The sequence below is a fragment of the Daucus carota genome, chromosome 3 (genome assembly GCF_001625215.2).
Source record: "Daucus carota subsp. sativus chromosome 3, DH1 v3.0, whole genome shotgun sequence".
Lineage (NCBI taxonomy): Eukaryota > Viridiplantae > Streptophyta > Magnoliopsida > Apiales > Apiaceae > Daucus > Daucus carota.
This window is the reverse complement of record NC_030383.2, coordinates 40193014-40206542: the sequence shown is the minus strand read 5'-3', so window position 1 is coordinate 40206542 and position 13529 is coordinate 40193014. Positions and strand designations below refer to the sequence as shown.

The window sequence follows — 13529 nt, the reverse complement described above, 5'->3', positions numbered from 1 at the left end:
GTATGATTACGGTGCAGACACGCGGGCTCTCTAACATAACTAAAACATGGTCAAGTTCCAGTCCAGTGTACAGATGAGCTTATCTTTCCCTCCTAACTACACAGCGTATCTTCTTCTTCTTCTAACCTGGTAATACTTTCTTCATTTTCTGTATTTTTTATTAGTTTTCTTTACGAATTCAGTTCTGATTTTCTCTTGTCAAAATCTGGCATCTTCTTTTTTTTTTCCCCTTTAATTTAATAATTAATATCGCAATTTTTGCTGTGCTTGTGTATTGGTTATATCGTGCAATTGAGCTTGCTCTGCAGCTATAAAAATATTTCAACTGTGTTATTTATTGTATTAAGATTGATTGAACCAAGGTAGATGGCAGACATTTATCAAGTGTGAACTGAGGGAGGTTATGAAATCTTGGTCTAAGCAGTATGACAGGAGAGCGATTCGATTAATACCTTTCGGAATTTTATGCTTATTTGAGGCTTCTAATTGGACAGTTTATTGTTTGTGTTTGGCCTGCGTAACGTGTGTGGCAAAGCATTTGGTTGTGCAATCTTCGGTTAGACTGCGAGACAGGAGCAAGACATCATATCTGACAAAGTTCTGTTTTGCTTTCTGTGTTTCGGTTTCGGCAATAGTGAATTAGTGATTATTTAAACCAAAATCGGGCAGTTAAAATGTGCAGATGTGATTATTCTTTTCATCAATTAGATTTTTTTAATTGAATTCTGATTGTTTGTAGCACTCCGATTACCTAACTGTGCATAAGATTTTGATTTCATTGATGCGTATTACCTCTTAAGGAGAAAGGCAAATGAGTCATCTCTCTTTGTTACCCTTCCCTATCCTTATAGTTTCTGTATTCATTAATAATTTTTATATTACTTCTTAGTCTGCCTTTTCTTGTTCATGTAGCCTAAATGGGTTATAGTGCCAAGGATGAAGCATATGCTTCTTAGAAGACTCACATAAGTTACTGTATAGAGATTAATGTCATATTATAGGGACTTGCGAGGAGATATTATTCCTGAATTCTTTTCTCTTATCATTTTTTTGTAGGAACTAATCTGACTGAGCACTTGGGACGTATAAGGAATTCTCCGCCCTATTAATGTCACTAGATATGTATATGGTGTTGGAATCACTCCATGACTTACATTGCCAACAGCAGAAAACTTTGCTCATTGTTTCCCTGCCATTTCTTTTTTTCGTCAGTTGATTAGTGTATATATATAATATTATATATATATGCCAACAAATCCTGAATTAAAACAATGTTTTTGATTCATCCGGTGTTCTGCAATTCTTCTTCATCTTCAATCGCCTCAGCTTCACCATTCTGGAGTAGTATTACATTTGGTGGAAGATTAAGAAGAAAATCGAATTTTGTTGTTCAGTTGAATTTTTTCACTCCTTCAGCTTTTCTGAATAAATCTGCTTCATCCTCCTCAGTGCCAGTTGAAAATTCCATCAGTTACTCTGATCAACCGGCCGTGGTACATAACAGTCTCCGGCTCCTGCAATGGGACAAACTCTCTCACTCCGTGGCATCCTTTGCCGGTACCTCATTAGGCCGACAAGCTACAGAGGTCTCGCCTTTTTTTTTGTTACTATAAGTAATTTGTATTCAAACCAAATACAAAATTATCAAGTTTGAGTTGAGTTAAATAGTAGTTTCTCGTGGTGCAGGCACAGTTATGGTCGTTAGATAAAACATATGAGGAAAGTTTGAGACTCTTAGAAGAAACTAAAGCAGCTGTCGAGATGCACAATTATGGTTGTTCCATGGATTTTACTGCCATCCATGTTCAATCGGTTAGTCTGCTGTCCCTGATTTACTTGGTCTTCTATCCATAATTTGCAAGATGTCAATTCAATTTGCATCATCTTACTCTTCATTCCACAAAGATGTCCATTGAATTTGCAAGATTAAAGTTTGATTATATTACAGTATATCATTACAATGGTGAGAGATAAAATCTAAAATTTTAAATACCAAGATGATAATACATCAATCATATCAGTTTCATGAGTAGGGTTCCATTTCATCAACAGCACGCAGTGTTTATAAGTGCTTTGAGACTTGTAGCTGAAAGTGGTAGCAGTAAAACATTGATTCAGATCATTGTCACTGTAAGCATATATAGTTGCAAGTATACGTTGTCGGGCAGCTCCAGAGAAATAATTTTTATTTTTTGTTGTTGTATGCTGAAAATGTTGGTAGCTTTGGGTTGATATTACAGAGGACTTTAATATTGTCTGCGACTTATACAACATCAAAAAAATTTGTGCAACCAACTTATGTATTGATTCTCTCGTTATACATCCGGAAACCAATTAGGCATATTATGGACTACCGAGACAGTATGCTGAAGTTACATACAAACCCACGATTCTTGCTAGGAAAATGAATATTATAAACTTTATTTATTGTATGATTTAGTACAGGGTAGGTATCCATTTGGAAAAGGATTCTTTATGATCTACTGAACTTAGGCTTCGTTGAGTTCCTCAGCAATCTCATCTCACCAAGATTAAGATGTATGATTCTTGTATTTTGATAGACTTAAGTGTTACTAAGGTTTTAGCAGGATATCAAGCAGTTTGGCTCATCATTTCTCCCTCCTAAGATGTTAGAAGAAACAGGCCCAGATGAAACTTATTTGCACAAACTTCAATCCTTAAGACATCATTGACGGCATTATCGAACCATTATAGTTAAATACTGCAGTATGTAATTATGCATGTGTAAAGCAGATTGCTCTCTGGCTTGACCCTTTTAAAGGTTAAATCTGCTATGCAACATGCAAGAAGGGGTTTACATGTTGGTGGAAATGAAGCAATAGCCATCGTAGGTCTCCTTGAATTTGCAGAAACTTTGCAGTTGAATGTGAAAGCTGCTATTAAGGATGATGCAGATTGGTTAAAACGTTTCATGCCTCTTGCAGAAATGGTATGTATTCGAAGATCTTTCATTCGAAAATGCGTGTCTAGATTATCATATTTATGCATCTTCTTTTGCTTTTTCTTTTTAGCAGATATTAGGTATGTTTACAAGTGGATCCTTAATAAAGTTCATTCAGCAGCTTATAGATGAAGATGGCATAGTAAAAGATTCTGCTGTAAGACATTTGCTGCATTTTGAAGGCATTCGAACTTTGTATCTGTTCAATCTATATGTCTGTACTGTGGATAAAAGTTTTTTGTACTATACACAAGTTACATTGTTTTAATATTATGTGAAACAAATTTCCCTCGATATGACATTGCTTTTCCTTTTCTAACGGAAGGTGTGTGTTCTCTTATGTGTAATTGCTGTTTGTATTTACGCCCACATTTCCTGCAAGATAGTTTATCCATTTTTCTGCCAATAACATAGCAAGCTTCTACACTATTTAATCTCTTGAGGTCTTTGCACAGAGTTCGACCTTAAAGCGCTCTCGTGAACAAGTGCGGTCACTTGAAAGAAAGGTAAATGCACTTTTTTCCTTATTAACAAAGTAACAGTCCAATAAGACAGTTAATTATCAAATAGGTCACTTATTACACCGGAAAATATCAAATGGATCACTCGGAAATTTTTGGTCTCATTTGAATCACTATAGTCATAAAATATATCAAATAGATACCTCTAATATCTTTTCGAGAAGTAAACTTTATTTTTCATTGAGTTCCACACATTTCTGTTGGGTGTTAGTATAATCAAATGAAAAGTTATGAATTCTAGTATTTATGATAATATATTCAGATTTTAAGAATTTTATTTAGTATTTATTTGATATAAATTAAACAAAATAATTGTAAAATTAAAAATAAATAGTAAATAAATTTCTTAAAATCTGAATATATTATCATAAATACTGGAGTTCATAACCTTTCATTTGATTATACTAACACCCAACGAAAATGTGTAGAACTCAATGAAAAATAAAATTTACTTTTCGAAAAGATATTAGAGGTATCTATTTGATATATTTTATGACTATAGTGATTCAAATGAGATCAAAAATTTCCGAGTGATCCACTTGATATTTTCCAGTATAATAAGTGACCTATTTGATAATTAACCCTTTTTTATATTACATGATGAGTCGATGACTTATTGAAGTCTTCAAATTCATGATAAGCATTTCTAAGACACTACACATAGTAATCAATAGCACTTTGAATGCACATTTGTAGGGAAAGATATATCATTGTGACGTTTAAGACTTTGAGCATAATAACCTATATTTGTTATTCAAATCAGATAAGGCATCTAGCACTTTAAATTTGGGTCCGTTTGATGGAGCTGGTGGAAATTTTTATATTTGTTGATGTTATCAAGTACTTAATAATGATAATACATGCTGAGTCGTTCTGAAGTCCGGTAAAACTCATTTGTCCAACATCCAAGCTGCATCCACAGAAAGAAAATAAAAAAAGAGAGAAAATGAAGTATATCACTCAACTTGAAAAATAGATACGAAACTTTAAGTATTTACAAGGCTCAGTCAAACACATTTGACTGGTCGTATCAGAACATTGCTATTATTTAAATCACTAGTTAAACTAAGTACATATACAGCTAACCAAGCTGACCCTGAAAACTGACAAGCACTGGATTTCTTTACTGCTTATATGAGATTACATTTGAACTTGACAGAGCCTCACAATCTCCTTATTCCCTCTTAGAGTTTGAAGTTACAAACAGAATTTGATTTTGATTCTTCATTGGTAATCCATTAATCCCAATTGGTTATTATTACATGTTTCAAATAGGTTTGTCATATCCTGAAAGAGTAGCGAGTTCTTGAAGCATACTAAATGAAATTAAGATTGTTTTGTTCCTTAAAGATAAGTTTGACCCACTAGATTTGTGATTTGTTATAACAGAATTCTGTGATGCTTCCACTACATGCAAGAAGACAAGAACTCTATTGCCTGTATCACATATTGTAACTTATCATTTCATTATTTAATCTGAATTCGTAAGCACCATTGTATTCTTCATTCAGTTATACCAGCTTATGGAAGCTTTGATTAGGACTGAAACGGTTGAAACATCCTCTCTGGTAAATTTTCCATCCGCCATATTCTTTCGGTTTACATGTCTGTGTCCCTCATTTTCTGCTGACTTCAGGAAGTAAGGAGTATTGATGGAAGATGGTGCATAAAATCAGAAACCGATCTGCAAAGAAATATTGAGGGTCTGTTGCTTTCAAGGTGATTTCAAGTCCGCGTATTTCGCATATATAGTTTTGTTTTTTATTTTGTAGATAAATATATTAGTTTCCGGTCACATATTGGAGGTACATTTCGTATTAATATCATTTGTTGAATCTTTACTTTGAGTGAAGCATTTTATAATGTTTAATATTATGTTGTAGTGGTTCAGGTGCCGAAAGCATCATGGAGCCTCTTTCTGCTGTGCCATTAAATGATGAATTGCAACAAGCAAAGGAGTCTGTATTAAAGGCTGAGGCAGAAGTGCTGCTAAGGATAAAAGAAAAGGTTTTTTTCTGTTTTTGAGTTATATTAATTCCTAATTGCTGTGGATCACATTCTCCTTTGTCTTGCTTAGATTCAACTGGATCTTGATGATATTGAAAATCTATTCAAGGATATTATTCAACTAGATGTGGTACGTATCGCTAGTGGGACTACGATTTATATATTGATATGTCTCCAGTTTGTTGTTTTAAATTGCATTTTAACTTTACAAGTCACTATCATTGTTTTTCACCTTAATTATTTTTCTGTGCACTTCAAAAATTAGATAAATGCTCGGGCAACTTATAGTCTTGCATTCGGAGGTACATGTCCGGATTTATTTTATCCATATGACAAGAGTGTGAAAGAGTTATCGGGAGATGAAATTGCAAAAGCATCACACCCCACTCAAATGAAATGGAATTTGTATCTTCCAAAAGCTTTTCATCCTTTACTTCTTCAACAGCATCGGCAGAATCTGCAAAAAGCCACAAAAGATGTCAATGATGCTAAAGCTGTAAGTTGCACACCCGGATGGGCACATTAGATCTTTTTAGTGTCACGTGGTCAAAATTATATCAGTCATAGGTTTCAGCTTGAAGTGTCTTAATCTTGAATTTGAGGATGCGTACTACTGTTCATTGTTTCAAATTTGTTTTTTATGGAAAACTATTGGCATCTAGGCAAAAATAGACTAGATATTGTATAGAATGGGTGTTCATTGTCGAATATTCTAAATGCATAAAACATATGCTCAACTAGTATCTCTATTGTAATATAAACAAAATCTTTTTTCTGTAGTAACCATTCTGTGTTGCTTCGTTCTCAATTCCTTGCCTGTTTATAGGTTCCATGTTGTATTCTGCATATTTTTTCAGGAAATTAGGAGAAGGAAACAGCAAGCAGGGAATCTTTACCAGAAAGAAGCAGATATAAGTCTTTCATCCTTGCAATCACATGTAACCACTTGAAGTAGTAGGTTTAACCTAATTATAGAATTTTCAGCATACAAGACTTTGTTAGAAGTTCTCTAATCGGTTTTCTTTTGTAATAATTTCTTAGAGAGAAATGGTGGAACAAAGTAGACCTGTTGCGGTTGATATATTTGTTTCCAGAACAACTAGAGTCGTGGTAATTACTGGCCCCAATACTGGGGGCAAAACCATTTGCTTAAAAACAATTGGGTTGGCTGCAATTATGGCAAAATCAGGTTGGTAAATGTCCTATCTATTCTACTCACATGTCATTAGAAGCTCACTGTAATTGTGTACAGTGGTAGAAAAAGTATGTAGGAATAATATCAGTTCTTGTTGTGTTAGCTACTCAGGAAATAAATAAATAAACTAAGAGTGAGAAGCATGGAAGAACACCACTAATTTATTAAATGGAAGATAATCAACTCTCTGATTGCCAAGAATGATTGGGCATCATTGAGTTTTTTACCCGTACAAAGTGTATCATATTACACAATTTTAACACCATATATGGCTAGTCCTGTTATAAAACTATGTTTACTGTTACTAAGTTTCCTCATGGGAGAACTATTCTATTCTTCATAAACTCATACCAGTGTATTCTAATTGCAGGACTTTATGTATTATCATCTGAGCCAGTAAAGATCCCTTGGTTTGATTTTATATTTGCCGATATTGGTGATGAGCAGTCCTTGTCCCAATCCTTGTCTACCTTTTCTGGACATTTGAAGCAAACTAGTGTATGTCAGTTAAATATTCTAATATATATATATATATAAGATATATATATATATATATATATATATATATATATGTGTGTGTGTGTGTGTGTGTGTGCGTGTATATTGCATATGACTTGCGCAACAATCATGACACTGACCCTCTTTGCTTCAACAAAATATTTACCATACTCTAGTGGATATAGACATATTCACTTTGAGATCATTCTTATTACCAAACTGTCAATTGTGGGGATTACGTGAAAACATTCTAATCTCTAATCTTCCTTCGTAGTGAGATGTAGCAGTCATTTCTTTCCTATATACTTCTAAAAATCTGCCCCAGATATTCTTATTAGGTTCAGAATGACTTGCTGGTATTAGATGTGAAGTATTTACTGCATGTAATAAAAACAGCGGTACATATTAGCATTAGCGTCAAGGTGACAGAAAACTTTTTGAATATTGATTTTTCTTGATTCCCTGTGCACATGATAATGAGTTATTGCTATTAAGGAGTTATACTTGTGAATGTTGTGATTATGATCCGAGTGATGTTAAATTCTGCACATTTTTTGTATTCCTAAGTACATTCTATCAGAATAGAAAGGATTTAGGTGAGCTTTGTTGTGTCCTAATTACAATAAAACACTGTTATATAGAGCAGGGTAATATATAGAAGTCATCTCCTATGTCAAAGTTTTAGTAAAATTTAAGGATTATGCCACAATATATACTGATGATTATTTCTGTTTCTTCATCAAATTTCACAGGAGATTCTATCACATTCAACAAACAGGTCATTGGTGCTTTTGGATGAAGTATGTATACAGGCTTCGATGATCAATTTTCTTCCTGATATACTATTTCTATAAAAAAGACACAATTTTTTTTACTCGGACACAAAAATGAATTAGATGTTAAAACTAAATTTTTCTATGTGAAATGTGCACTACTGAGTATTTGTGTTTAACTTTTAGGTTGGTGCAGGAACGAACCCCTTGGAAGGAGCTGCTCTAGGAATGTCACTGCTTGAATCATTTGCTGCATCTGGTTCTCTATTGACCATAGCTACAACACATCATGGGGAACTAAAAACCCTAAAATACAGGTAAAGAATCAACTGTGCAGTGCTTTATTTAAAGCTGCTTTTTTTCCATTGAAGCCATGTGCTGTTAGTTTCTTACGAGATTATGTATAAAACAGCAATGATGCTTTTGAGAATGCATGCATGGAATTTGATGACGTGAACCTGAAGCCAACCTATAAGATTCTTTGGGGAGTACCAGGTTTTTATCACACATGTGTTGCTACCTTCTACTGTGATCTTCACCTTATTCTACTCTGTACTTTAATAGTTTGGAGCACTCTGGAACTTTTATACTATTATTATTTTTTATTTCATTATATATGGATCAAGCATTGTTAAATACTTTATCTATGTTTTTCTGTAATGTTGCTTGACCTTTCATTATCTCTGGAAATTCTTTAATCTAAGCCTGGGTTCCACTAGTATATATAAGGCAGAACAATCTAAAGTAAATTTATTCACCATCCAGTAAATGCATAGATGTAAATGTGTATGAGATTGTACCAGGTTCCATGGAGAGAGTTTAAAGCAATTTTTGCCTGCACTATTGAACAGCTTTTGTCGTTTTCATTTATGGTCACATTATATTACCTTTTATTAGAGTTGTCGTTTGCTCAATACCAATATGCATGACCAAATTAATGTATCTTCTGATGTAGGTCGTTCGAATGCAATAAATATAGCTGAAAGGCTAGGACTCCCTGACAAAATTTTGGATGATGCTCGAGGACGCTATGGGCCTGCTAGTGTCGAGATCAACGAGGTAGCATGCTTAAGCATGCACGTATGCATATATTTTTTTATTATTATATTTATAAAATAGAAACAAATTTTATAAGTTTTACCCAGACATTTCTCAGGATTCATTTGCAGAATTAACTGTTAGTGTTACATAACTTTATATTCTTTAGTAGATGTCTTCCTCTACTGCGAATGACCAAGATGTCAAACTTTTATGGTACATGTTAAGATATAAAACAATGGCAGATAATACTATATGATACAAGTGTTGGGTCCAAATTGAACATTGAATTTACTCTCTGTCATTATGCAGCTTATACAATCTTTGCAAATGATGATGCTCCTGAAACAAAAGCATAGATTATTGTTTGCTTTGACTGTTGTCTTGAACTTTTTCTGGATCACGAAACTGGTAATTCATGTTATGTCTCATCATATGCAGGCTATAATTGATATGGAAAAATTTAAGCAGAATTATCATGAGCATGTTCAGGAAGCCCGGCATTACCTGATGTGGGTATCTTCTATTCAATAGTTATCATTTATGAATTTATTATGTTTGGCTTTTGATTGGCAAGTAGTGATTTCTTTCCCAGCACTCGTTACTTCTGATATACTTGCTTGTTTCGTTGTTATCTTTTTTTCTGCATATATTGATATATCTGTTGCCTTGGAAACCAGCTATGGTTATTAGACAAGTATAAGCTTAGCTCGTTTACAAGCCAACATAATATGAGCTCAGCTCAGTTACAAATAAAGCTTGAATATAGCATGTTTACATGGACTATGGACTTGGTATTATTCAACTGTAAAGCGAAACAACTCAATTTACCTAGGGCTCTGAAGCAGTTTAATTTGTGGTTGTAAGCTCATGGAAACTTTGCTTGTGAGTATAAGTCGAGTTTCAAGTTGTCTCATACAAGCAATTTGGAAGCTTGCATCAAGCCTGTTTAAAGTTTAAGCTAGTAATGAAAAGCTGAACCGAATTTCTAACAATAAAGCAAAACAAGACTCCATTAACTTTCCTACTTTTGATTCTTTAGGCTGATGTGTAAGCTACAAGTGCAATTGATGTTGGTCATCTTGATAAGAAGACATAAGTATAAGTCTAATCTCGATGTAATACCATTGTGTTGATCATTGTTATCAAGTCGACGACTAGTCGACAAATCTTTTTATAGAAAAAGTCAAGCAACGACTTATTTAATCTAGCGACTTATGAGTTTTACCCGATCCAGTACCTAGTCTGGCCAGAAACTTCAGAAGTAGGGGTTTTCAAGCAAAATCTTTTGTGATTTTGTTCTGAAGAAAGATAAGGCTTTGGGCGGCTACATCAAGTGCGACTAATAGACTTGTCATTGGTGTGTAGGCCCTGATTACCTGCTCCGTCTACGCAATCTTTGTATCATTTTCAACAAATCAGTATATCCCTAATCTTTGTATTATTTCAACTTCACATTATTATTTCCTTCTTGCCACTACTTTCGGCTTCAGGCTAAGTAATCTTTGTATCATTTTCAACATAATAGTATATCCCTAATCTTTGTATCATTTCAACTTCACATTATTATTTCCTTCCTATCGCCACTTTCTGGCTTCACTTAACATGTGAACTAACAATCTGCTACGTCCTGTACATCTCACTGTTGCTTATTTTCTTTTACTTTGATTCAAACTATAAACTGATGTGTGTTCAACTATATTTTATTTATCAAATCTAGTAAAAATATGTATATGAATGACTTGTCAACTTTTTACGACCAGTCGTCTAGTGGGGCGACTTGTCACCTTGGCGATTCCTAGGTATACGGGCGCCGAGGCTCGACTTGGCGCCATGATAACCTTGGTGTTGATACGAAGAAATGAGTATAGGTAGATTTAATAATTTTCTCTGTATTAGACTCTGCTTGACCTTGTAATTGCTCTAAAAATTAAAATCATGTTTTCTTAGTATCAGCCAAATAACTTTAGCACATTGATGTACTTCCCAGAATATAACTACAAAATCTGTTTTAGGCTTGCAAGGGATCTGCATGAAAAACTTCTAGTGACAAGAAGGAAAGTTGTTGAACATGGCATCACCGAAAGACATAGACAAATGCAAGAAATTTCCCAGGCCGCAGCAGCAGCACGTTCTACTCTTCACAAGAAGCTGAGACAATATCGGGCGACTCTGTCCCAATCGCCCAGAATTAGCAACACAGATATCAACCAGAAGACATCTTCATCATCTAATGGTCAAGGTGTAAAAGCAGAGATCGGAACTTCTATTACAACTAATGCTGTTTCATATGATAACAGCAAGGAAGCGCCATCAGGTATCACTGTTATAATGCTTGTGGCATCGTTATATTTTCCTACCTTTATGGTGTGTTGGTTGGAGAAAAACCAACAGGGAAAGTAGACTGAGTTTTAAGGCCTCTGCGCTCAAAATTTTTTTGTGTTATTCATGTCTACACTTGTTCTATTCTTACTATAATATTCCTTCTATTTCATGTAGCTTAACTTATATATTTATAATTTATCATGATCCATGTTTTAGACATATTTCATTATAGTAACAACCTTCCATGTTTCTTATCTATTTTTTCTTCCACCCTTGAAACTCTTATGCTTGTGATTTTTTGTCTTGGATATTCATCACACCCTTGTCTGCGAATTTTCAGGAAAGATTCAAGAGCTACCGAAGATTGGTGACATGGTGCATGTTTATTCTCTTAAAAAGAAAGCAAGAGTTTTAAAAGTAGATCCATCTAAAGGAGAACTTTTAGTTCAATCTGGTATTATGAAGCTGAAATTGAAACTGGACAATATTGTTAACTAGTGAATAAAGTTTTCTGCATAGAGATGAAGTAATATTGTAAGTTTTTATTCTCAAGCATAATATGAAAATATCTATACAATGTTTTCGCTAATTTCTGTAAGCACTGGTATACCTCTACATACATTGTCGATTATAGCACTATTGAGAACATCAATTATATATGAATTTGTATGAATGAAGTTGAGGTCTGGGATTACAAGGGGTTCAAAGTTTTTGCTGAGCAGAAGATTGCTTGAGTGCAAGTATTATATCATGTGAGCTCTTGCTCAACAGAAAATCAGACAGTCATATGTTCTCGGATTAGGGAAATCAGACAAACTTGTGACAACAATTTATTTCAGTCTCACTGTATCGCTGTATAACATACTGTATTTCTTATGTTGTATTTGGTTGGATGGAATGACTTTTAACCTATTCCTGCTGTTGGTCCAATCTCAAGTCGAATTGGAGATGTCATAGTAGACTGATAGACATGAGTCAGACATTATGATAGACAAACTCCTATCTAACATCCTGCCAACGTTTGGGAAAATCTTATATATGTATGATGAGTGTATTGTAGAACTTCAATTTACCTAATTATGCACAGGAGTCTGACATTTTTATACTCTTGTTAACTTCTATTGTGAAGGCTGGGTTGCATTTGAAGCTACTCTGGAATCTAAATTATTTTTATTGCAGGGTGCATTGCAACTTGATAGTTTTAGGCTCATCTATATTGGGTCATGATTTTACAGGATTTAGCAGCTCATTTCCGAGTCTATATTCGTTAATAACATATCATATTACTTGTCCTCAATCTGGCACTCTGATTCATGTCTCCTAAAATTGATATGTTATTTGCTTTTGACAGGGCTGGAGCATATGCTTCTTAGGAATTCAAGGAGATTAATATTATATCTAAGGACTGAAGCAAGGTTTTTCCGACTTTTCCGCAGGTTATCTCTAGCCAGACAGTCAACTACTCATGAGGCAGAAACTGTTCTTCACCCACTTTACATCATCGGACATCTTTCTGATGCTGGAACTACTTAATGGTATGTACTGTTAGTCATCATCTATGCAGACAGACCAAGGACCTTACCTAGTGATTCTACGAAGGTGTGAAGATCTTTCTCAATGATTGCTGTTGCCGCATAAGCTCAGCCTCTATTTTAGTAGCTTCTTGGTTCTATTTGCTGATATAAACTGTTGAATATTAACAAATCTACGAAATTACAGGAATCTGCCCAAGTACTTTACCATAGCCCTTTTGCCTTTGTAATGTCTTCTAGGAATCACAGGGCTCCACTTGTTTGTACACTTTGTTTGTACCCTAATTTTAAATGTTTTGGCTTGTTCTTTTTTTTAGTACAGTGTAGGGGTGAAGCCGTGAAGGCCGATTATACCACATTTTCCATCTGGGAAAAAAACATAAATAGAAATTACCATTATTTGGGAATGTTAGATTGTTTTTACCATTTTGGGAATGAGCATCACATTTTGCATATGATACTCATTTTAAAATAGTGTTCTGGTAATTATTTTATATAATACCCAATTTATCTATTATCTATTATATATTTAATAGAATAATCATGAGTAATTTAATTCAAAATGACGAATCTACCTCTTACTTATTATACAAATATTTATATATTTGAATGTCATCATTGACTTTTATTACTAACGTATTTATTAGACATTGATGTCTAATTATTAATATATATTAA

At 34.0% G+C, this 13529-nt stretch overlaps 1 protein-coding gene across 7 annotated transcripts; it reads left to right on the top strand.

The window, feature by feature from the left end:
- Positions 1 to 13167, top strand: LOC108214566 (uncharacterized). Of its 7 annotated transcripts, none has more exons than XM_017386632.2 (22): positions 1 to 129; positions 1057 to 1586; positions 1687 to 1812; positions 2783 to 2950; positions 3036 to 3119; positions 3418 to 3468; positions 4995 to 5051; positions 5120 to 5202; positions 5367 to 5490; positions 5561 to 5620; positions 5756 to 5986; positions 6348 to 6428; positions 6532 to 6679; positions 7056 to 7183; positions 7936 to 7983; positions 8143 to 8273; positions 8369 to 8451; positions 8912 to 9015; positions 9436 to 9506; positions 11010 to 11311; positions 11660 to 11853; positions 12671 to 13167. In XM_017386632.2, the coding sequence occupies exons 2-21, from the start codon at positions 1272 to 1274 to the stop codon at positions 11815 to 11817; spliced, it is 2553 nt and encodes an 850-aa protein (XP_017242121.1). In that variant the 5' UTR covers positions 1 to 129; positions 1057 to 1271; the 3' UTR covers positions 11818 to 11853; positions 12671 to 13167. The 7 variants fall into 7 exon arrangements, with proteins under 7 accessions (XP_017242121.1, XP_063944885.1, XP_063944884.1 ...); XM_064088815.1 differs by having other exon boundaries at positions 5364 to 5490; positions 12756 to 13167; XM_064088814.1 differs by having other exon boundaries at positions 5364 to 5490.
- Positions 13168 to 13529: the final 362 nt, after the last annotated feature.

Excerpts from the sequence above, each read along its gene's own strand:
- LOC108214566 (XM_064088815.1), top strand. The coding sequence starts at position 1,272 with ATGTTTTTGATTCATCCGGTGTTCTGCAATTCTTCTTCATCTTCAATC. Across the intron at positions 5,987-6,347 it reads ATGTCAATGATGCTAAAGCT|GAAATTAGGAGAAGGAAACA; the intron begins GTAAGTTGCACA and ends ATATTTTTTCAG. Across the intron at positions 9,507-11,009 it reads GAAGCCCGGCATTACCTGAT|GCTTGCAAGGGATCTGCATG; the intron begins GTGGGTATCTTC and ends AATCTGTTTTAG.